General features: G+C 35.8%; 1 protein-coding gene across 1 annotated transcript; it reads right to left on the reverse strand.

Annotated features, from left to right (window-relative positions):
- Positions 1–1280: 1280 nt before the first annotated feature.
- Positions 1281–26646, reverse strand: MS3_00005868 (uncharacterized protein). Its single transcript, XM_051213951.1, has 10 exons — positions 25841–26646; positions 14465–17053; positions 9339–9423; positions 9137–9283; positions 8940–9047; positions 8738–8889; positions 8624–8682; positions 8489–8565; positions 8340–8442; positions 1281–1701 (listed from the first exon to the last, which is right to left on the reverse strand). Exons 3-10 carry the CDS (start codon positions 9352–9354, stop codon positions 1686–1688), a joined length of 678 nt encoding a protein of 225 aa, XP_051069974.1. The 5' UTR covers positions 9355–9423; positions 14465–17053; positions 25841–26646; the 3' UTR covers positions 1281–1685.
- Positions 26647–26749: the final 103 nt, after the last annotated feature.

Here is a 26749-nt window from a genome sequence, read left to right on the forward strand (position 1 = left end):
ATCACATAAACAACGTTCAAATGAGGTTGATTTCTATCCAGTTCTGTCCACTAAACATGATTTATGTATACAGTTGAATAGCGTCCTAACCAAAACTCTTGTACAACTTGTTGGACAAAGGCTAAAGCAATGCAAGTATAGGTAGCTCTTTCTTTTCGATAGACAAAATTTGTAAAATCGGCTACTTGTATTACTTTTAACACCAAGATCTAGAAAGTGAGAAATGATATCATTCTCAGTCGTAACTTAAACATTAGAGCGTTCTTTATTCAGATCTGACATATCAGTAGCTTGTTTACAATCATTACAGACAACACATGAGTCACCATCCTTGAAGTGAAACGTCTTATCATTGATTTCACTGCTCTTTGTCGTCAGTGTGTTAAAAATATAACTCCAAGCACTGGTTCAAGGGGACTTATAATGGCCACTCCATAAACTGAACGATTCAAGACACTTGAATCGAAGTTGAAAATCTTTGACGCACATTAGTAGAAGCTCGTTAAGTTCGTCCTTAGATAAAGTATGTTAATGTGTTGGTACAGAGTTTGTATGACATTTTCCAGCGGACTGTAGTAACTAATAATTATGTATCGAATGGAAGCATGAATGTACCAAAGATCCAGCAATTTGAATTGAATGCAGGTTGATTAGGGTCTCTCAAACTGTGTACGAACACCCTCAAGTGGTCCGGTCCTAACACTTTGTGAAGTGGATAATTTTAGTCCGATAGGAACTTCCTAACACCTAAACCTAACCTCGATATGGATCCTGAAGCTTTCAGTTCATTATATTTGAAATCGCAAATCAATTTCTCTTACGAAAGTTCTCACAAACACTACGTAACAGATCACTATGGTGATCCAGTCATTTCATCTTCTGGACTTTAACAGATCATTTCGAAAATTCTTAACCCTAATAACACACTGCTCTTTCCCCATTATAACTACATGACAGCCATTTTTATCATTGGTATTGTTTGTTTGAATCTTCCCATTCATGTTTAGGACTGCAATTGATCAATACCTTGTTGGCATATATGCATACTGTGCGGACTGCCTCGATATAGCCATAATTCACAAGCATTATATGCAGAGATGGATAGTGGCTAGCAGTGGAATCCAGTTTGACGCGTTTCGTCCTTTTTGGAACTGGTCAGCTGGCTGTATCGAGGTAATACGCACAGCATGCACATATGCCAATAAGAAACTGATTAAATACAGTCCTAAACATCAATGAGAAGATTCAAACAAACAATACGAAATGAATTTAAACTTCACCCCATCGCATAAGCAAGTGGCTATCAGGACTTAGTAGCTAAGTGGATAACGCGATGGTGTTTCAAGCGAACGATACTGAGTTCGAGTCCCAGAGTGAACATAAACACTGAGATGCAGGTACATCCACCTGACGAGTCCCAAATAGGACAAAACGAGCGTCAAACTCGACTACACTGCTAACCACTATCCATCCATGCATACAATTTATCATTATTTATATTCAAGTTATCATCTTTAATAAGACATTGTAATTATTGTTTTATCTTTAACCCTCAACAAATGAACACTACTACACTAGTTAAAGTATAATCTAGAACAATGAAATCTCAGTTCAGTATGTATCAACAATTCTCTTTATATAATTAATCGAAATCAGCATAGATGTACAAAGGATAGGATTGTAATTCACGTTGTTAACAATCTGAAATACAAAGAAAATTAACAATTAAATCTTTTCTAAACAGATCACATTAAAATATTTATTTTTATTTATTTTAACACATGGATATTGGTACAAGGAGGCACCGAATACATATGTACCACACAAATCTCATTTGATATTTGTGAGGGCTGTGATAATGCCCAGGTACCCAAACCGAAGCAAGTGGTTTTCTTAGGGGGCCACACCCGGAGCCTTCGACCTAATGGTCTGATCCACAAGGCAGTGGAGCATCGTAAGGAGATGCAGTCGCATGGTAGCCGGTGACCAACGATTGGTTGATACGCCATTTGTTCCTTTAGGATACTGGAGCCCATGTGCACTATTGGTTTGGAATCAGGGTTTCCCAACTCCCCTAGGTCGACTCTCCATGTCTACCAACCCAGTTAAAGCACCGGACATTCGCTAAAATTACAAGAAATTTATGCATAAACCTATGCTCAATCGATACTTCGGAAGTCTATAAGTGGCGTTTTTTAGACTGTTTACATCTTGAGATTAACCGGAAAACAAGAACGCTCGTCATTTAAGAATCATTAGTGGAGCTTCGTTTCAAAGTTCTTATATCTACAGAAATTGAAAGTCCAATTGCACAGCTATCAGAAATAATAAAACCCGTGTAAAGACATTACAACAAGCAATAATTTGGTTGTTCACTCAATCGAACTACGAAAAAATATCATCTAGATTTCTGATTGACCGAACAGCAACTCAAGCTTTTTAGAAACAAATATCGAAATCTCCCGAAAATAATAGATACCCCAATGATCAGACATTTATAGTTAACACTAAAAATCAGCCTCTTCTAAGTAGAAGCACATTTAATACGACAGTGAAAAACAATTGAAATAGCATTCCATATTCATACTGGTTAAATTTATGAAGGAATATGTTGAAAATGAGTGAGAAACATTAACATTGTGATGTGTGCTATTGATGTTGATAGTTATAAGTAGTATGTATCATCAATCTAAAGTGGAATTCCCGATGGTAGAAGGTTGAGAAAATCGAAGAGAAGAGAACAGGAACAGAGAGTGGGTGGTATGGAAACGAAGCAACAACAAAGTCTGAGACATTTGATAGATATTTTGTAAATGAAGTATTTACTGTATGGTTCTCGGACTTTACCAAGATATTTTGTAATGTTGTATTCAAATACATTTGGTTGTCCTCATTGGTGTTTTCGTTCACTACAACATAATCGATCACAAAGAACGTGTAGATTATTAACAGTAAGGTCAACGAACTGTTATGATTGACAGATGTAAGAAGATACAACAATAAAGTGACAAACGAGATTCGTTGTACCAATGAAGAAGAAGGAGAAAGAAGAAGACAGTTGAGCAAGGGAAATTTTCTTTTCAACGATTTCATTCACTTAAGTTATACAATAGTATTTACAGTTAATATTATCTACTGAAATCGTAGACCACAGTAAAGTAGAACAGTGTTGAGTATTAAAAACAGTAGAGTGATATCTTGTCATGAACTGTCTACGAAAACAAGATGTATTTAAAGTAATGTGATAAATGGTTAATGAATAGTGGTAACGTGAAAATAAGTGTCCATTTAATGACTATTAAAAAGAAAATGATTGAGAATTGCAATAGTGGCTAATTAATCGTTGTGCGTAGAAGCAATTTTTTTCTGGAAAAAATATAGATTATAGAAGATAAAAGAGAAAGTTAAGACCTTAGTAGAATAAGGGACTGAACATACTGCTTTGTACGCAAAGGTCTGGATTGGACTAGTGAATAACAAAAGACTTTGCTGTACATTAGGTTATTCAATTGTATTCCTCTTGAGCCGAATCTTCTGATTGTATGTATGATTTCGGAGGAAACTTCTGGTAAAGTGAAGGTGATCGGAATTGACTAGATACTCCAAAATTGAACTTCTGACTAACTTTTTTAACCCTTTAGAAAGCCGGGAAGGGTAATGTTCGGGGATGTGTTTTGAAAAAGCTTGCTTTGTGAGGCCAATATAACCCGATCCACATTAGTAAGCAAAGTGATAGACATGCATTGGTTTGGCTCAAAGTGAGAGCTTATCATTCACACAACTACGAATCATAGGACCACTAGAAAGGATAATACAAAGTCAAGTCGATTATAATGTTTTTCTCAGATCTCGAAAGTCTGTTTTTCAGAATTTCTGATTCAGTATGTCCTTTAAACTGAATGTCCATGATGAGTCTTGTCTGGTGCAGTGAACACTTTCACGTTGTTGTTCTGGATTCAGAGATTTTTTGATAGATCTAGGTGGATATTCATTGTTGATCAGTACCTGGCGTAGTTTATCACGTTCGATATCAATTGCATTCTCGGACTCCGAAACGAAAAATATATCGAAAATCGACTGAATTTACAAATATATACTACTGGATTATGATTCAGTAGTCTAATGACATCGTGAACATCATAAAACTTGAAGGTCATTCAGTTCGATAATATGTATGTCTATAATTGTTGTGAAAGCTCGGCAAACTAGTAATAAACAACTGTCGAACGCTTACTTGCTTTCAGAGATTCTCGAACTAACATCGGTTCGCAATTAAAACAATCAGGATAACCGTTTTCGAATACGAAATCTGATAGAAAAAAAATTCTGAATGCATGTATGTATGCGTATGTATGGGGAAAAAAACAATTGTTCGCGATACTTGATTGCCTGATATACACAGTAACCCAATAAATCGACCGTTAAATACAGTAAACATGTATAGACCAGGGAAAGTTTATTAACTCGACAGAGAGCAGTCACCGAATAGATTCAAAAGTGGGACGGATGTAACAAGACAGTTGTGTATATTTGCTGTAGCTTCACACGTCTGTCTCCAACCGTCGAATTATCACAAGACTGGACATATATGATAGTATGAGTGTTCTGTTAAGCGGATAAGTGAATAAGCACTGTGGCTAATACCCAATGATCAATCTGTTGTACACATATCTCAGTTCTACTAAAATTCAGTCTCAGCTCGAACAGTTCAGTGATGACGCCTCCAACTGTGAACCTTGGTGACGAGAGCTCAAGTCTGACACGCAGTATCAGTTCCCTCAAGACTACAGGTCCATCCTTCTGACAAAAGTTAAACAGCACGAGACCTGGGTACACGGTTTCCTGTTGACTACCCCAAACCTCCACCTTACATCAGAACATGATACACGCGATATCGAATAACGTAAACTAGTGGCCACACTCCAGCTCGATTGATACGATTCGGTCAGTACTAAGAAGAATTCACAAGCATGACGTTGGTCACTACTCAGTGATCAATCAATCGAAAATATCACCGTCAATGTTTTGACCTTAAGGTTATTATGCTTGTACAGAAGTGCATAAACACAATCCCATTACTATTAACGTTTCCAGGTAAAGTTACACTTCCCATCAATGTTATCTTAAGAAGATTGTAACTAATTATGAAGATCTTTTAGCATCCAAAATTTAGTGTTTCTTATTTACGATTACGACCGAAGTTCTTAAAAGACAACCAACTCTCAGAAAGTCACTAGATTATTACGTGAATTTGTTTAATAATATTACACTGTCAGAGGTTGTATTTAAGTTTTCGATTTACATAAATTAACTTTCTGAACAGTTATATTTTCCACTTGTTTACTCGTTTGTCATAGTGATGAAAATAAATTACGAACTAGAGAAAATTTCACTCGAAATCTAGGCACTCGAAGTACTGACCCCAAAAAATAAAATCACGTTTTTTATTTACAACACCATTATGTAGACTGCCACCAGTTAAACAGAAGATGTAGCGCAACCTTCAGGTTCCCCAAATGCCCTGGTACGACCGAGGGTAGGGAGAGTCAGTTCTCCCTCTCAAAATGCTCTCACATGCCCATGTGTATACAGCAACTTTAAAGGAAGTCCTACTCACTGCCTTCTCGCACCAGCGGTGTTGTTTACGAAATTGAGGAGACGAAAAGCGAATGTCTGGCGCTTTAATCGGGTTGGTGGACATAGAGAGTCCACCTAGGGTAATTGGAAAACCCTGATTTCATACCAATAGTGTACATGGGATCCAGTATCCTGAAGAAACAAATGGCGTATGAACCAATTGTTGGTCATCGGCTACCATGGGACTCATCTACTTACGATGCTCCACTGCCTTGTGGATCAGACCTTTAGGTCGAAGGCTCCAGGTGCGACCTCCTAAGGAAACCACCTGCTTCGGTTTGGGTAACCCAGCAGTATCACAGACCACACACAAATCAAGTGACTTGTGTGGTGTATGTATTCGGTGCCCCTTTGTACCAATATTTATGTGTTCAAATAAATAAATACATAAATAAATAAACAAATAAATAAATAGTTGGAGTCAATCACAAAGAAGCCTCCAGTCTAGACTCGGTATTAGTTGGTGTTTAGCGACAAGGTGTATCCACAATCTTTAAAGAGCTGATGACTTTCATGGAAACCGAATTTGTATCACCATGATAGTTATAGAAGTTATCACTGAGCTATTAGTGTCTCTATTCAACAAGTTTATCTCTAATTATAAATATCGACGTGCACCACCATGTCTGTTCACTTAAAATGGTGACCACATTGCAATTGAATCTATTTACACTGAGCAAACGCGATATTGAGATTTCTTTACATAATACGCATAAAATATATTGCACCTGCCCACTCAAAACAGAATGCGCAACACAAAATATAGAGATGACATTGTAAACAAGGAGGATGTATAATAGAAGATAAATATCAGTTAGATATATTGTAGTGAACGAGAACACGAGTGGGGACAATCGAATGTATTTGAACACAAAATTACAGAATATCTTAGTTAAATCTAAGAACCATACAGTAAATTCTTCACTTCCAAAATGTCAATCAATTGTCTCAAACTTGACTGTTCCTTCTGCCTCCAGGCATTTTACTTTCGATTGATGATACATACTACTTATATCCATCGACGTCAGTAGCACACACCACAAAATAACCAACAAAAATTTCTTCCAGTTAAGCTATACTACACTTTTATGAAGAATGTACAAAAAATACTACGATAACGTCACTACTGGCTCACATTTTAAACCGTACCTGACGTTTTAAGGACGTCGATCTGAAGGTCATAACAGGCTGACCTAATGCAAGTTGCGAACTTCAGTATTACTAATATGGTGGTAACAGAGGATATTAAAAATCTTTCAGAGTTAACGATGATAGAATTAAGTCACCGACATCCTTAGCATATAAGAGCAAGGTTTCACAACCAAAACATTGGCTACTACCCAGTGATTGGTTGAATGTAAACATCAAAACAAATATTTAGTCTTCCTGGAAATCAGTAAGAGCTTATTCCTTTTTCCATCTCTCACATTCTCTAGAATAAAAACTAACCAGTCAGTCAGTCAGTAACAACGTAGAACTTCATACGTACGTACAAAAGTTCGAGTTGCCACACCACATTAGCACACAGATGCAGTGGTCGATTCAAATCCCGTAGTGGTAGAGACGGTAAGATTATAAGCAGTAATCGGAAAGATTAGGGTTTGAAGATGTTATTTAAAGAGTATAATTCAGTGAAATAAAATTGGGAAGAGAAAAAGAGAACATGACAAATTCAGAAAATTAGAATTTGGGAGAACACAAATATTGGATACACCTGCGCCATTGCAAACGATTTTAAGCCATGTCATTCAGGGTCTCTAACCATCGGTTGCTATCATCTCGCAGTCCCCAACCAGGTAGTTTACACCTACCAACACAGCTCAGTCCACTTGTCAGTGACTCCATAGATTTATGCCATGTTTCGGTCTGGCCACCCCTAGCTTTCTTCCAACCTACTCCTATACTATTGAGCATCGCGCGTCGAGGCAGTCGGTGGTTGGGCATACGTAACACGTGTCCCAGCCATCTCAACTGATCAAGTTTCATTACTTAATCAATTGACTTGCCATCCTTACCTAGTACCCGTTTCCTAGCAACTGCGTTACATACTCGATGGTCCCAGGATATACGAGCAATGTTTCGAAGACAGCTATGATCGAATACTAGTAACCCACGAATATCCTCTACTCTTACCGGCCATCTTTCACTGCCGGAACGAACTGCTGCGCAGTAAACACGTCCTTTGTTTGATAGACGGATATCTCGCCTACACCATAATTGATGCAAGTTGGCAAAAGCTAGTCGAGCCTTCTGTATCCGTGCAGAGATTTCGTCACACACCACACTACAAGGGCTGATGAGACTTCCAAGATAAGTGAAGCGATCGACAAGCTCAACTACTTCACTTCCTATCATTAGTTCGGGTGTCGATGCAACCCAATCCTGAAGCAACATTTTGCATTTCGAGGTGGAGAATTGCACGCCGAACATGCTTGCATTGTTGCTTAGAGTGGTCAGAAGACTCTGCATTTTGTCAGCGTCTTCACCAAATAAAACTATGTCATCGGCATATTCTAGGTCAGAAAGTGAAACTAACTAACATTCATACCAGTCTTATTTCGTTGATTTGTGAAAAGCACAAGCACAAATATTATTTCAGGCTAGAAAAAAAAAGCAATACATTAGAAATACATAATGAATAGCATAAGAATCTAGTTATCCACACAACAACAAAAAAAAAATATTAAAATTATGAAACTAACTTGTCTAAACTATGTATTTGATCCAATTTTTTCTTAAATACCATTTTAGGTTTAGTCAATTGTAATGGAGGTGCCATAACAACTTCATTGAATTTCACTTTATCTATATATTGATTATTGATAAAGTAATAGAAGTGATGAATACAAACCTTGTAAGTGTTCAAACCCTGTTAAACGTTTTTCAATAGTACGTAAACGTTTTTCTTTACGTTTCTCATTTAAACGTCTTTAAGATTTTTTAAAAAAAAAGAAGGAAATAATGTCAAATCAATATTGAAGTTTACTTTATAGCTTTACGTTTCTTTTTACTTTGTTTAACTTCTGTAATAGGAATAAGTTCAGTCTAAATTAATGTTATTAAAATATTGAAAAAACATATATATATGTAATAATATTACTCGTTGTTTCTTGGAGAATTCCACCTTATTTAATTCATCTTCAACTTCTTTATGAAGTCGTCCCAAATAATGAGCATCTGATTCATGTTTACCTTGTTTCAAGACAGGAACTGGATCATCTTTTTTCTTCATACCTTTAGTATCTCCAACAGCTGTATTGTAATGAAATAAACTGTATACGAAACAAATAAACATTATATACCTGGATCAAATAGAGTTTTCCATTTACCATCTTTCATAAGTAACATTTGTTTAAAACTAGCTGGAACATAATTTTCATCATTAAATTTAGGTGGACGATTGTATATTTCTGATGAATAGACAATTAACAATTGCACATATATATAGAGAGAGAGTAGGATTGCAATGAAATACAAAGAAAAAAAAAGTAGAACATACCTAAATTTGAATTATTTGCGCCAATATTTTTTAATTTTTTATGCTTTTTTGTTTTTAATCGACGAGTATATTGAACAGGAGTTTTACTGTTCACACGTGATTGAACCACTTCTTTGTACCTTTTACGACGACTAGAATGCTGGCGAACTTAAAGATTTAGAAAGAGTAAATGAATCGATCAATTGTAATTACAAAATAATACCTTTATTTTTACTCATTTTTCTTTTTCAATTTCACACACAATTCACAGATACTTCATTATTAATTCAAGCAAGAAACGTCTGCAACTATCATTTGAAAAAAGATCGCTAGTTAGTCAATGAATCCTGCATTTTTAAATTAACCAATGGTTAAAAAAGAACACAGAATAAATTTCCACCAATCAAAGTTGCTAATACACTTCCAATCAATAAAGTGTAAAATAAAAAGATGAAGAACAATTGAATGAAAGATAGAATGTAAAATATCTAAATCTAAACAGAAAAAAGAGACCTAGGGGAAAACATTTCGTTTATTTATTTATTTTAACACATAGATATTGGTACAAGGAGGTACCAAATACATATGCGCCACACAGATCTCATTTGATATGCGTGAGAGCCTAAACCGAAGCAGGTGGTTTTCTTAGGGGGCCACACCCGGAGACTTCGACCTGAAGTTCTGATCCACAAGGCAGTGGAGCATCATAGGAAGATGCAATTTTATGGTAGCCGGTGACCAACGATTGGTTCTGTTGGGATATTTTTCTGAATATCCCAACAATTATCCTATTAAGTCTAATGGTGTCCTTGGACTTTAAGTGGGCATTTCCTATTGGTCAATGTTTATTTCACTTGTCAAATATTGCACAAGTGTTGTTTTCTATTTTATGGTACGATGTGGTCTGTTTGATTGGTATATAAACAGAGTATGTCTGAAATATAATGATTCATATCGCTGAGACTGAGACTTGCGTTCTGGACTCAACTAGCTGGGCTAGACAGGGAAGCGAGACCAATCAGAACTCTAGGCCGTTCTTGCGTGTCTTACGCGTCTTTGTAATCGATCGGTAATTCGCTAACCTCCAATCAGCAGCGTCTCACGTTACAACAGGTCCATACGCCATTTGTTCCTTTAGGATACTGGAGCCCATGTGCACCATTAGTTTGCAATCAGGGTTTTCCAACTATCTAAACTCGAAACTTATGAGCAGATAGAGGACGAATACATCTATGGAATTGCTGTAGATTTTCAGCCATGTCCTCTAAGGTCTTCAATTATAGACGACAATAATCTTAAGAGCTTCAGTTAGGTAGTTAATACAACCCAACATGGCGAAGTTCAACCTAATAAATCAAGGGCATATCCGATCACCTTAAGTCCAGGTTTACTCATATGCTAGTCAGATCATAACGTCAAAGTAAATGGTGGCTGCTCATCAGTAATATGTTTCAAACCATATCAATGAAGGTTCACAGCTTAGCATAGCTAAATGAAAAGCTGTGCATAGTCTCAGCATTACTTATTCGATTATTCTTACTTTTAAAAAGACATACAGGGTTGAACTAAAGGTTCGGTATGAAATAGTAAGTCACTGAATATTACGTGAAAAACTCCCTTTGGTTTTCGTCCAAACCAAAAGTTACTGATTAGTTTTTGAAGCATAATGACTCCGAATCAATAACAAGTAGAACCAGACTAGAGGGATCACCGTGGAGCTTGGTCACTTAAAGGTATTAATTTGGTGTCAAAAGTCCAACCAGTTACTATTTAGGGTGGTCTATTAACATATTTAGTGCCCACAATGAATTCAATCCAAAACTTGTAAACAGTTATTGAATTGTACTAAGTCTATCAGTAACTCCAGAATAATGACTTTTATGTGTATATTATAAATAACACTATTTGGATTAAATCTGGATTCCTTGTTTCGCTAACTTCAGTATGAAGTGTAGTTTCTCCAAGTAGAGTTAAAAGTGCATTTAAGTCAATCGGTTGTAAATCCATTACAGTGATTATAAATTATGAATGACTATTTGTCACTGAATAAAAACAGTGAAAAAGTATTAAGAATTCGTAAATTAATGTAGTGAAAATATTCTGAAAGTTGACTTTGTATCCACCTTCACTTAATTTTGAAATCTATATAAATTTTCATTCTCAGAGGTTATATTCCGGAATTCCACAGCCATAACAGGATCGACCATATTTGCATCACTAAAAAACTCAGGTCAATGGAAGACGTGAGAACCAGGAGAAAAGCTGACAGCTTCAGATCACCACCTGGTTGTGGCTAAGATGAAAATGAAGCTAAACAAGCAACGGAAAACTGGGGAAACAATATTACAAAGGTTCAATACAGTTTTCCTTCAACATACTGGCAAACTCAACGAATTCAAGATGACTCTCAACAACAGGATCTACGGAAAGAAGAAACTACTGTGGATGGAAACTGGAAAGGGATCAAAGAAGCACTTACTTTAAAGTATCAGAAGGTCCTGGGCCGCAGTAAGCATCATCATAAGGAATGCATCTCTATCGAAACCATAGACAAGACTCAAGAAAGGAAAAACAAAAAGACAGCAATTAACAACAGCCGGACAAGAGCAGAGAAAGTCGAGGCACAAGCTGAATACACAGAAGCAAACAAGCGAGTGAAGAAGAGCAGCATAACCGACAAGCAGAAATACGTGGAAGAGCTAGCAACGACAGTGGAAAAATCTTCAAGAGAAGGAAATATGAGACAGCTATATGACAGAACGAGGAAACTAGCAGGGAAATGTGGTGAGTCAGAGAGACCGGTCAAGGACAAGGCAAGACAATCATCGAGGTTCAACAAAGGAACAGGTGGGTAGAACACTTCGAGGAACTCTTGAATAGACCAGCTTCACTTGATCCACCAGACATTGAAGTAGCACCTACAGACCTTCCTATAGATGTCACTTCACCAACGATCGAAGGAATCAGGATGACCATTAGACAAATCAACAGTGGGGAAACAGCAGGACCTGACAGTATACCAGCTGAAGCACTGAAATCAGACACAGAAGTGACTGTACAGATTCTCTACGAAATATTCAGGAAGATGTGGGGGGACAAGTGCCAACAGACTGGGAAGAAGGATACCTCATCAAGATACCAAAGAAAGGAGACTTGAGAAAATGCAAGAAATATAAAGGAATCACACTACTATCAGTACCAGGAAAAGTTCTCAAAGGTGCTGCTGAACCGGATGAAAGGTTCAGTAGACGTCTAGCTTTAAGATCAGCAGACCAGATTCCGTAAGGATTGATCGTGCATAAACCAAATAAAGACACTATGAATCATCGTTGAACAATCAATTGAATGGAACTCGCCACTATACATCAACTTCCTTCACTAGAAAGCATTTGATAGTGTGGATAGAAGGACTTTGTGGAACCTTCACCGACGCTGGTGTGCCTGAGGAAATTGTCAACATCATCAGGAATACAATACGGAGAACACCAACTCGATCACATTCGATGGAGAAGTTCTGGAAGATGTGGAATCTTTCACGTACATGGGAAGCATCATTGATGAACGAGGATCCGATGAAGACGTAAACGCGAGGATTGGCAAAGTGAGGGCAGCGTTCCTACGGTTGAAAAGCATATGGAACTCAAATAAACTGTCAACCAACATCAGAGTCAGAATCTTCAATACAAACGTCAAGAATGTTCTATTGTAAGCAGCTCAAACTTGGAGCACTAATACAATCACCATCAGGAAGATTCAAGTATTAATAAGCGATTGTCTACGTAAGATCCTGAATGTCCGTCGACCACATACCATTCGCAACGGCGTACTGTGGGAGAGAACAAACCGATTTTCATTCTAAGAGGAAATTAGGAAAAGACGTTGGAAGTGGATAGGAAATACATTGCGGAAACCAAACTGCATCATGAGGCAAGTGCTAACTTGGAGTCCATAAGGGAAACGGAGAAGAGGGAGACCAAAGAACACATTGCGTCGGGGATAGGACGCACACAACTAAAGAATGAATACCAGCCAAAACAACTGGAAAGGATGTCCCAGGATACAAATCCATGGAGAATGCTGGTGGTCGGCCCATGCTCCTCCATGTAAGAGGAACAGGCGTAAGTAACAGGATACTGACAGTTTAAACAGATAACTTAATTTTAAGGTACCTATCGCCTTCATCATGAAATGTGACTTGTTACTTAGGAACTTACACAAGCTTCTTGTGATTGGAATCTGAGTCAGCACCGGTCACAATTAAATATACCTGAAGCCAGTAAATATAAATGATGTAGAAATAGGGAAAAAATCTCATTGTTAGGGGGGGACAAGTGAACCCGGACCACTGTGCATAGACCAAGTAAGTATCAAACAGAGCTGATTGTCTATAATACCACCTATCTTACTCTGTTGAACAAGGCGCCAAAGCTAAAAAGTGTGATTGTCACAGAAAACTCCCAGGCCATTGACATTTCAGGAATGTGGACAGCACCGGAAATAAATGATAGCGAAATTTAAGGGGTTGGTTTTTTCTGTTTTGTAGGACACACCAAACCGTGAAGGTAGCGTCACCCTGCACCTGAAGATCTTAAACGTACAAGCTGTAGAAACAGTGGTACACAGCTCAGAAACATGTGAACTGGTATGCCGTGAGATGAAATGTATGGAACAAGACATGGAACATGCTGCAGCATGCTGAAGCTCGTAATGTAAATGGAATTATCTCCTCCTTAATAAACTACAATCCTGGTTAAACAAATGGAGAAGTCTTAGAGCGGAAGACTTCAATGCATCCCCTATCAAATGGTTTAACTTAGAGGCAGAATCATCAATGAAGTCGTTCGGTCACGTACCGTTGGAATTCAAACTCATAGGCTCTTGTCCAGCACTGAAAATCCCATAGACCTGACCACCGACATACAGTTGCAGCCACGTTTAACACTGTATGGGTTCTAAGTTGAATGCAACTATGTTTACTACAGTAAACACAACCTTTGAGACTCAAACTTGAAAACTGAATTCTGGCTGGTTAACCAGATCTGTCTTGAGAATTCTGAAGAACGTACACGTTAGACACAAATTATCTCATCGATTTATCAATTCTTAAAACCTACTATTGTGAGAATTGATGTCGGCCCTTTATTCGACTCACTTAGATAAATATAAAACGAACATAAAAGCATAACATTTAAGATATAACTGTCCTTCCGTTTAATGTCCGCATCCTACAAATCTGTATCTGGAGTCAACTTAACAATAATACTGACACATTGAGCAGGTTTTTCGATATAATTTTAGGTATAAAACGTTGGATCAAACAAAAACATGTATCCGAAGCACATGAATTACCAAACACATAAGAAAGTAGCGAAACACGCCTATTTGTTGCGTTACTTTTTGACTGACGCGCTACTGGTTCAAAGTGGTTCAAATGGTTGTGGACGGAATAGAAGAAGCTTTCGCTTAACAGGCTTCCGTGTCTAGTAGCAGAGGATCACCAAACCCTCCAGACAGGAACCTAGGTATGTTAACAGTGAAAGAGGAAAAAGAAACTGGTAAATCATAGTATGATGCTGTCCTTGGTCCTTAAGAATAAGTCAAGTTGCATCTTGAAGGACTCCTGGGACGTCGCTTGGACTAGCTCGGCCGACAGCGAGTTCCAGTATTTGACAACTCTTAAGGAGTAGAATTTATGTCTACATTCCGCCTTGCTATGTTGCGTCTCCAGTTTTTGGGTGTTACAGCTTAGGTTAGTCTTCGAACTAAGCTTAAGTAGGTGTTTAAGAGGGATCTAAAATGATTCAAAAGGTTTTGAACTGAATAAAAGAAGCTTTCACTCAACAGGCCTCCGTATCAAGAAGCGAACAAACGGTTCTGTGAGATAGGAATCAAGGTATATTAAACGACTAAAGTAATAATATCAGTAAATTATTATTAGATACTGTCCTGAGTCCCTAAGAATATCAGTTTCAGTTTGGTAAGGACAAAACGCTAGGCGGCCTGTGTAAGTCATGGCAAAGGTGTCCTCTCATTCGATCAAAGTTTCTTTCGAAACAGTCGACAGATGAAGATCCAATCACGTGTTGAGCTAATGAATCCCACTCGTTGATAATTCGATAGGAAAGTCGAGTCAGCTGACAGGTAATTTTTCTATGCTCGCGAAAGACAAAAAAATGTGAACATGTCAGATACAAATTTATCACTAATTGATTTAGAAACTGTTATCAAGTTGCATCTGGTTCTTCGGCATGACACTGGGAATAGGTTTAGTTTAGCCAGTCGAGCATCGTACTGGAGCTTCGCTATTCCGGGAATCAGTTTAGCTTCTATTCTCTGAACCTGTTCTAGAAGCCCGCTGTCTTTTTTAGGCGGGGGCTAGCCACTTGCATACAGTACTCGAGTTTAGGACGCACGAACACTACATACAAAGTCAAAAACGTTTGAGCGTCGACTTGAATAAAGACTATAAGTATTGACCATAAGGTTCTAAAAACTTTGGCTACTATTGCACAGCAGTGTGCAGTAGTTTTCAAGTCTTGGCTAACGATTACTCCCAAGTCATTGTGAGTCTGGACAACAGGTAGTTCAGTGTTTTTTACCGCGTATGTATCTGTACCTTGATGACCGATATGCATCACAATACACTTGGAAGTATCAATCGGCAACTGCCAAGTTTGAAACCATTCAAGTAATTCCTCCAGGTTATTTTGAAGTTCCAAGCTATCAAGTTTACTTATTATCACCCTCCACATCTTGGCATCGTCAGCATATAGCAAGGCGAATGATGATAGTAGACGAGGAAGGTCATTTACATACGTAAACAGCTACTTCCGTCAAGTTTTCTCGTAAGTTTTGTCGATTGCCTCGGCTGCTCTTTTATAGATTAGAGATTTACGATGTGTTTTGGTCTCTATATAAATTTGGCTCTTTTTCATGTATGAAAGAAAGGCATATCTTTCACGTGAAGAATTTGGATTTGGTGTTCGAGAATTAGGAACGATGTGTGTATCGCAGAGATATTCAATTGCATTTATCTCAATGTAACGAATTTCCGTGATAATGACTTAAAGGTGCCAGATGTATTCGAAGATTGACAACGCCTGAACCAGTAACACGTTTAGTATTCCAAGTTCGCCAATCCAGCCAAATCAGAAGAGAAAAGGCGAGTCCATTAAAACTAATGAGGTCAGAATCAAAAATCAAAGACTTACAGAGCTATTGATTTTAGGGATTTACTTTCCACTACAAAGTCACAGGTAAACACTTAGAACACTCCTGTTAGATTCCATTATCATGTCATAAGTTGTAGAATGAAGCTTTAGAAATGAATTTGTTACATTGACTGTAGAATGCCAACGCACCCAAACTATCAAAAGAGGCATTACACCGGTCGTTTGTGTTGTTGGATTTTGAAGATTTCTTTACCGCTGCAGGATTTTGCGATCCTCGAAGGCCGATGTATTGAGAGGCTTACTCATTTGTTAGATTATTTTGGATGAATACAAAGTTTGTATGCACTTCTTGTGAAATTCTGAATAGGACATCACGTTGGAATGCACTTTCGTCAAAAATACGTAGGTCAATAACTTCTCCATCTGTTGATATTCAGTATTAAAGATTTCGTCTAATCGTTGTCAGTCAGTTAAACCTCTTTGTGGGAGCACGATCTTTTCAAATTGCCCGTACAGTTTCGAGATTTTTATACCCAGTTCATTTGATGCGATATATCTTCCCACTTCATAAGGTAGTACTTTGAAAGCTGTGACAAACTGGTCCAATCACAAGTGTTTGCTACAGTTAGCCTCTAGATAACAATTCCAGGCTTCTGGACTATCTATGGGGATTGCAGAAGTCAAAATTCAGACAAATTTTGAAGCGTTTTGAACGTCATGAACACTGAGCATGCAAAACGGTCATGAGAAGGTATATAATCAAATCCTAAAACAAGGAACATAATAAAGAATGATTTTTGAGTATCTCCTGGTATTATGAGGGGTCACATTGAAAAGAATTCAGATACTGTGGACTTTGATAACACTTAGACTTTTTTCATACAGTTTAACCGGAGTTATTGAAGTGAAAATTGGTGTTCATTGAATAGGAAAATATACCTGTGGTATAGACAAGGGTATCATGGACTGTGCCATCCAAACTCGATGCCCCCAAATGCTTTGGTATAGCCGGGAGTGTGGTGGGCCCGCTCTCCCTTTCGAAATGCTCTCACATGGCCACGCGTATATAGCATCTGCCAGGGAAGTCCTACTCATTGCCTTCTCGTGGCAGGGGTGTTATTTACGAAATCGAGAAGACGAAAAGCGAACGTCCGGCGCTTTAATCGGGTTGGTGGACATGGGGGGTCTACCTAAAATAGTTGGAAAACCCTGATTTTAAACCAATGGTGCACATGGAATCCAGTATCCTGAAGAAACTAATGGCGTATGAACCAATCGTTGGTGACCGGCTACCATGGGACTGATCTCCTTACGATGCCCCACTGCCCTGTGGATCAGACCTTTAGGTCGAAGGCTCCAGGTGCGGCCTCCTAAGGAAACCACTTGCTTCGGTTTGGGTACCTGGGTATTATCACAGCCCACACACAAATCAAGTGACTTGTGTGGTGCATATGTATTCGGTGCCCCTCTGTACCAATATCTATGTGTTAAAACAAATAAATAATAAATAACGTCGAAGGAGATGCGTCTGCGACTAGTTCAAAAGTGACTTGATGCGGATGCTTGCCAGTTCACTTTCTGCTAGTGGCATATCAAGAAAGACAAACGTGGTTATCACTAATGTCAAAGGCATGCAAACCTACTTCAGGGGAATTGTTTATCATAACACTGCATTAGTCATTCATCGAGTATGAAATTTTCAACGAAGTAAATTCAACATCATAAGCAGGTTAGAGTCAGACAAAAGCGTGAGTCGCTGAAATGGCTCGATTTCAGTAAATGCTTCAGTCCTATATTAAAAATCGTTGAGTGTCCACCATGAGGAAGAACAGAGTATTTTGAAATGGTTGTTAATTCTGACCATGATTCTAAAATCTTGTGGTCAGAACATTTGTTGTAATAGGTAGCATATAGTTAAAACGGACGATATGTATTAATGTTTAAGTTACTGAAAGCTCTTTAATACTTGTGAGACGAAGATGTTTTTATTCTTAACCTTTTACTTCATAAATAAAACTCAACTGCTGAACGTTCCACGCCAAATGAAATATCGTAGGAATTCATTTTTCGGAAGATCACTTATATCTGTTTGACATCAGTACTATTTACTCAAATGATTTGTTAATCTACCATTTTTGTAGTATACTTTCACTATCACAGCGTTACAGTAAGTTGCTGTCCATGACATCTATTTTAAATCTGATTTTTAGTAACTAATATTTTACTCCGAATTTTTCAGCTGGTTCGTTCTTTGAGTGCATACATGAAAAAATTAAGTCTTTGTCTTAGGTGATGGTCTAGGTTGAATGATATTTTAATGATGTATTTGTTCAAATAAATTCCTAATGTTGTTCTTTATCAGAAACTGATTTCAGTTTAATGATAAGTAAAATGCAAAAAGTACCGGTTAGCTGTTTCGTCTCAAAGTATAAGAGAAATATCCACTGGAGAAATGGATAACTTTCGAATTATATCATGAGTTAACGAATGTTAAAAATGTAGACAATGAGATATTGATTCAGTTGTCTATAGGTCACTGGCTTTCCATGATGCCTAAGGGCCCTAAGATCGAATTCTTAAGGGTCACTGTTAATTAGTTTCATTCGGAAAAACGGATATCCTCTGCTTCCTGGTTTTTACTAGTTGTCTATCTATAGGTAGTCAGTGATAAAGATCTATGATTTTGACAATGTTCATTACTCAATATAATGAAACTTTACAATAACCTTCATTTGACACACCCAATGAATGAATATTTATTTCATGAAGGAAATCAATAATTTCATTGACAACAAATTAACTTAAACTACAATAAAATTAAAAACTAATTATGTGTTTCTTTTTTTAATTTTATTAGAAACTCATTCAATAATAACAATTTGTAATATTCTACAGGAAGTTGAAATCATTTTTAAAGGTAGGTTTTTTACTAAATGACATTCAGTTCCAGGAAGCTGTTTCTTCTAGTCAAGTTGAACTAATAGAGAATAGGATTGTTATGATTAACATATGTTGCTAGCTTGTGTAGATATGTGCGTTAGACAATGTAATCAAGTAATGATTACATATGAAATGGAATATCTGTAGTGACCTACTTTTATCAAGAGAACGCGATTGGTTTAATGGAAACAATTATTATTATAACCAATTGTACCAGTGATTGTTTTACTGTACTTGTTTGTTTAACTGTACTAAAGACATCCATTATTCTTCCATTCTTCCTTCCGTTGGTTGTGACCTTGCACGAACTTACTTTTCCTCAGTAAATCCGTTCGTACTCCTTTGGTATGATCTCGATATTCTTTCGATACCACGAGATCGCCAACAAATATATCTCGCTACAACCTTCAATTGCCTTCTGATATTTGGTACGCAACCTTCCTATAGTGGTGATCATAGTCAACCGCGACTCGACGCCACACTACATATCAAACGATAAAGCAATGGATCAATCAAGAAAAACCTACCTTTCTACCAGAATGATTTACTTGTATATAAAATATTGTCAACAAAAGTAAACATGATTAAGATTTTTTTAAAGCTATAAGTGCTAGTAAGATACTGAATTTGTGGATCAATAACTTGTAAACAATACTTTACACGAATCATCGTGTCTAATAGTTTCTTACCGAATTACTGATAGCGAGTAACTTATGGCTAATATTGTTTAAATATCATAATCAAAATGAATTAGAACTTGAATCAATGTAGCATAACTCAAACAGTTCAAAAAATTTTATACTGATCACGAGATCTGAAGATCTTATAAACTAACTAACATGGTGCTTAAGTTCAAGCTGAGTATCCTAACAATTTCAGACAACCACATGACACCAAAATATAGTAAACCAGAGGTTGATTTATTTAAGCCAATAATAATATTCTAACTAACAAATCACAATCGCTTAACATTAAAGATTATATAAACAATATATCAGTTATTATTTAGTAATGGTTTCGTGTAGAAATATGTATTCCATTTTTTTATTTATAATTTGTGATGGTGGAGAAGATTTGTTGCTCAACTGGATGATTTTAATGGAGTTTTGTTCTATGAGGTGAATAATTTGGTCGTGGAACTTTCATCGTTCTTATGAACGACATCATCAGCACAAAACTTCAGGTAGAAATGAAGTGTTAGAATTTCTCCATATATGATTCACAGCCTGTCCTGTAGATCTCGATCTTAATTGGTCATTGTTGGCCTTTAACCTGTCATTGTTTACTTTTTTTTTATTGGATCTCAGATGACCTGATTTGTGGTCTTATATATAAATAAAGATTAAAGGTCAATAATAACCAATCAAAATCGAGGTCTACAGAGCAAGTTGTGCGTCGTATGTGGAGAAATTCGAACACTTCATTTCTACCTGAAGTTTTGTGCTGGTGATGTCGTTCAGAAGAACGATAAAAGCTCTACGGCCCAATCATTCAGCTCAAAAAATAACAAAGAAACTGATTAAAGTATTCATTTTATTAATGCAGTTATGATAATTATAAACAACATAATCAGCTAGTTAATGACTTCGTTCATAGTGAACTTTTATTTTTTTCATGGATCATTTCAATGCAACAATAAAGTGACTTTTATATGATATAAGAAGCCCATTTCTTTATTTCAAAGCCCGATAGCTTTCATTGTATAAGTAGGCCTTTTTTTTCTGAACTATGAACATTGATGATTACACAGACCAATGTTGATGTATATTATATTGTGTAGTATTTACCAACAATAAAAAGAAATGTAAATGTATTGCAGAACTCAGTAGCTAAGTGGATAACGTGATGGTGTTTGAAGTGAATGATACTGAGTTCGAGTTCCAGAGTGAACATCAACTCTGAGATGCAGGTACATCCAGCCGACGAATCCCAAATAGGACGAAACGCGCGTCAAACTGGATTTTTTTATTTTTCTTGTTTATTTTTTTGTTTTAATACATTATTGTCTCCGAAGGATTGATGACATCCAGTGGCAACACCATGTTAGTAATGCACAGGTTCGCCACCGTGTGTTTGGACGCAGAGACGATAAATCAATTGATGTCACCATCTTGAAACACAGACTTCGGTGGCTTGGACATGTTCTACGAATTTCATCTCAGAGGATTCTTCGTCGTGCATTATTTTCCGACTCTGGGACTGGTTGGAAAAAGTGAAGAGGTGGTCAGTGTATGACATGTTGTCATAGTATGAAAGAAAGCTGCAAAGGGTTGGCTTCTGTTCGTCCTTCTCGACTTCTTGGATGGGGTCCGAGAGATGGTGCAACACAGTGGCTAGAGATGTTATCAGATATGGCTCAGAATAGAAGCCAGTGGCAAACCTGCTGTAACCTTTTACTTCATAAAAGTTGGTTGTAACTTCCTTAACTGAAAGAATTCTTTCTGATTGTACCTTTCCGTTTCCCCCATTATTACTATTATCATTACACTACCATAAACTAATCTGTGGTCGTTATTGTTCTCTCTATTTTTTTCTTATACGCACCCTACATTCTTTTTTCTCCCTCCATTCTCACTGTTTTGTGTGGTGCATATATATTTGGTGCCCCCTTGTACTAATATTTATGTGTTAAAACAAATAAATTTAATACATTATTATGTGTATTAATCACATAACCTATCCAGATGAGTTTCTGAAAACTGTACAATCTTTCACTGTACATATTACAAAAGGCTCAATCAATGATATCATGATGGATGTCAATATACATTGAATAGAATGTACATTATTCAAATATCGATTGACTGAACTACTAATATCTAACAGGCTTTTATTCAATATTCATCATCAGGATCAATGAAGAAATAAGAAAAGAAAACATATTCAGATACTTTATCCTAAGAATTCTATAATAATTCTATAAATATTTTACTATTAAAAAATGATTCACTTAATACTTAGTTTATTTGAACTCATCAAATCAAACCATAGTAACAATAATATATACACATGATTTGATTATGAACAAGACAAATAGTTCACTATGCTGGTTAAATATTTTTTTTGTGGTTAAATAGAAAGATGAATTCAGTAAAGTGTTCTATTTAAGATGAATTCATTTTTAATCATATACAATAGAAAATAAATAATTGATTACTTAAAATAATAATAATCACTATAACAATGATTGAAAAGTTTTTGCTAAACATAGTGACAATGAGATAAAATAAATAAGGGTATAAAAATGTTGTGTGTTTTTTTGTTTGTTTGTTAAGGAAACTAATTATAGGCAAAGATGAATAGTGGCTAGTAGTGGTATCCAGTTTGATGCGCGTTTCTTCCTGTTTTTGACTCGTCAACTGAATGTACTTGCATCTCAGAGTTGGTGTTCAGTCTGGAACTCGAACGAAGCACCATTCACTTCAAACACCATCATGTTATCCGGTTGGTTACTGAATCCTGATAGCCACTTGTTTGTGCAATGGGGTGAAGTTATATTCACTTGCTTTGTTTACTTGTATCTTCCCATCGTTATTTAGGATTGCTATTGATCAGTCTCTTACTGGCATATGCGCTAACTGTGCGGACTGCCTGAAGTCGCAAGCTTTATAAGCAAAGATGGATGCATTGATGGAGACTGGTCAATTACAGTACTAAATAACAATGAGAAGATACAAGTAACTAACACCAAGTGAATGAAACTAATTATATTTCTTTGATTGAGAGCTTAAATATTTATTATGAAGATGAATAGGGAAATTATGATTGATAAGGGAAGGTTCAAAGTGATTAGATAAAATGTTAAAATTGAGATTAACTGTAATTAGAAGGATCATAGAAACAGAAATAAACTAGTTGGTGGTAAAAGGTCTATAGAGGAAATGATAGAACGGAAATAGATTTGAGAAAAGAAAAAGGAAAAAAGGTGTGAGAAATAAAGATGATGGTAAAAGAAAAGGTTGGGCAAGTTTCTTTTGTTCTCATAATTCCAGTTTGAATTTCCTCTCACCATAAAGACTAGAGTTATGGACTCGAATGTTTGTATGTTTGAGACGCGATGGAATTCATTTGTGAAACAATAAGGTTTACGGTAGATCACCTAGAATCATTTAGCTTTATCTACCACTTGACCACCGATCGCCTTGTGAGATAAAATTGAACTAAGTAGTGTTTTCGACTGACGTCTTCAAAACCACAGAGAGTGGTGCTCGGTCGTTTTACAGGGTAGTCACATGTGCTAACTTTTCTACCATGATAGCCAAGTGCCGATACAGGCAGTTAGTAAACGGTTGATTTATGAAGAACGGTTTATTCAAATGACTAACTAGAAAAACTTCAAGACTAAATTGTTCTGTAAGGCTATTTAGACTTCCTAGAGTTAGATAATGGGGATTACAAGATACTAACACTGTTGCGGCATTAAGATGGTGTTTACTATTAAACTCCTAATTCTTAAGTTCTGTCAATGAAATTTTCATTAATAAGCAATTATAACGAGTCTTAAAAGTAGCCTAATACACGTCTATAGTGTAAGGACTTTTTTAACAAAAAGCTAATTACAAAAAAAGGCGTTAACCTCAACAACAGACGATCAAAAAAAGTAGAACTCGCACATAAACAGAATACAGAGGTTTCGGTAAATAACATTGGAGTATTTCACTTAATTGATATAAAATATAGAACATGTTAAACAAAAAGGTTTTCATAAACAGATTAATGAAAATTTTCAGAAATTAGTGTAAAATCTTCTATTGAGTTAGTGGAGAGATTATAAATTAGTTTTATTTTGGTAATTGAATTGATCAAACAGAATCTGAGTTCTAAGTAAAATAGTTATATATGTATTCCTTATTGTACATGAAATATAATGTAACTAAGTAACTCAATTTTTAGAATTTTGATATCACCAACTCTGTATAATACGAAAAGCACAATGTTGACGTCTGTAACTATGACAGTTGATAACATAGATTTGAATCTCTTTGAAAAGTCAACATTATCATTTAGATAAATAGAGTGAGCTAGCGTGTATAGTTTTCTATTATGTCCGTGTCGTTTATAACTTATACTTGAAAAAGAAACCACAACAATTTCCACTATGCAAGGTAAGAACACCAAAACTAGTACAGGTGGAGATTTATTAACCCCTATAAACACAACGACTCTAGTCAAGAATACACTCATTTATGTATTGATTGTACATCGATTTTGGTTATTAATTCGAATAAAATGACATAAATGAAGAATACCCAGGGTTAGAACATGTCACATGCTGCGTGTCATGCTGGGCATAGTTCATGTTGATTTAATACAATAATATCATATCTTGAATGAATATCACACTCAGATAAATTCATATTATACCAACTATAATAACACACTGCAAAACAAAAACAAATACTATACTGACTAATTATCACATTGAGCTAAAACTTGAAGTAATGCTGAACAAAACTGTAATTTACACCTTTTCATCCTGTTGTATCAAACTCTAATCTCTTAGCATCAAAATTTCATACACAAAGAAACTTAGAGACAAATACATTTAGTAAACTTTAATCAATAAATTCTATCAGATAATTAAATGAAATAGTTTATCAAACGTACATAATAAAAAATTTTAATATAACAATAATAAGTAGTCAAAAAAACGAAATTTACTGGTAACCTTGGGTTGACGTTACATATGATATTATGATAGACCTTAGTGATTCACTTTTCAATCTTTAAACGTAACCTCCCATTAATTAAGGAATAATTACATTTTTGTATTATCTCAATAACTAGAAATCTGATTTTCTGACGTTTCGTCACTCATTGTAAGTCACTTCTTCAGATAAAATCCCCCTTAAGCCAAATATTAGAAGGCAGTTGATGGCTGTATTCGAGATGTATTCGTTGGCGATCTCGTGGTATCAAAAGAATACCGATATCGTGCCAGTTTACAAGTGTGGTTACTGAGCGTAACCGAATTCGTCCAAGGTCACAATTAACGGAAGGAAGAATGTCTTTAGTACAGTTAAACAAACAAGTACAGTAAAACAATCACTGGTACAATTGGTTATAATAATAATTGTTTCCATTAAACCAATCGCGTTCTCTTGATAAAGGTAGGTCACTATAAGTCAATTAAAGCTAGACCACAATGGATGGCCATTTCGTCCCATACTAGTGCATCCAGGTTTTCCATAGTGGTCTATCTTCAATTAACTCATGAATTCAACAATCAAAATTACTATAATATACACAAAACCCCTCTCTGATTAGTAAATTTATATCTTATATATAACTTATATTCCTATTGAATAAATGTCTTTGACGGTAATTTATTTATTAAGTCCAAATAAATTATATATTCCAAATTATAAAAAAAAATAAAGTTCTAAAGTTATAGACAATCAAAAAAATTTACTTCATTTTGATTAGATATAAAAATTAATTATGAATATAATGCAATAAAACTCAGCCTGTAGCTCTTCCAGAGTTACTGCCGGTCCCAAGCCCGGGTAAATGAGGAGGGTTGGGCATGGGATTAGCTACCCCATCCCGTAAAAAACTAACTCGCTAAAAAAACGCTAACCAGAAAAAAATAATACAATAAATATAACCTCACTACTTTTTTTAATGCATAGACCATGGAATTGTTGAATACGGCCAAAGATGAAATTGATCAAGTAAAGTAGTTTATAATTTACCATTTTAACCTTTAAGAATATATGCATTCATGAGTGTATGTATGTATGTGTGTATTCACGTGTTGATTGTTTATAAAGTGAAATAAAATAAATGACATAATAATCATTTAGAGCAATTAGTGCATTTTATAAATTTCGATAGAACAATGAGATAGCGGAGTTGATCTGAAAAATATGATCTATTTGCACTGTACATTTTCAGTAATCTGATCACACACACATATACTTGTCAGGGCATTTTATATAAAAATTAATAAAGGTCAATTAAATGAGACGAGATTTATATTTACAAATAGTCAAAGCTTCAAGAAGCTTGTAAACTCGTCCTTGATAATTTCTATACAACATTTTAAAAGCTGTATTAATGTGAATTTCAGTTATCGATGAACATGGTTTTTTATCTGTCACATTAATCGGATCATTTGATACACATTGATTTTGTAACCATCTACTCACATGTTCAATGATTTTTGATTGTATTGTTCGATTATTCCTCCGTATATATGTATGTCGATACAAACATGTAAATTGGTAAATACTCATTTAAAAATTAAAAACATAAAGTTCAACGAAGGGATCTCATTTCAACGAATTTATTATCCAGCTGTACAATCGTATATATCTATGAAAAATATTTGTTAAAGTACTAATTCCATGAGGAAATATGAACAAGAACTAACCAAGGTGATATAATAGAAAGATTATAATACTTAATTAAATAATAATATGAATCATAACAATAAATTAATTGAATGTAATAAGATAATTGAAAATGTTTTAATGATACTCATTAAAGGTCGTTCAAGGTCATAAAGATGTAAACAATA

This window comes from Schistosoma haematobium, chromosome 3 (genome assembly GCF_000699445.3).
Source record: "Schistosoma haematobium chromosome 3, whole genome shotgun sequence".
Taxonomy (NCBI): Eukaryota; Metazoa; Platyhelminthes; class Trematoda; order Strigeidida; family Schistosomatidae; genus Schistosoma; species Schistosoma haematobium.

What these genes read in the sequence shown, in the direction of transcription:
- MS3_00005868 (XM_051213951.1), bottom strand. An exon ending in AATTCTCCAAGAAACAACGA is followed by an intron (nt 8,683 to 8,737) that starts GTAATATTATTA and finishes ACATTAATTTAG; the next exon opens with ACTGAACTTATTCCTATTAC. An exon ending in AGGGTTTGAACACTTACAAG is followed by an intron (nt 8,443 to 8,488) that starts GTTTGTATTCAT and finishes ATCAATATATAG; the next exon opens with ATAAAGTGAAATTCAATGAA.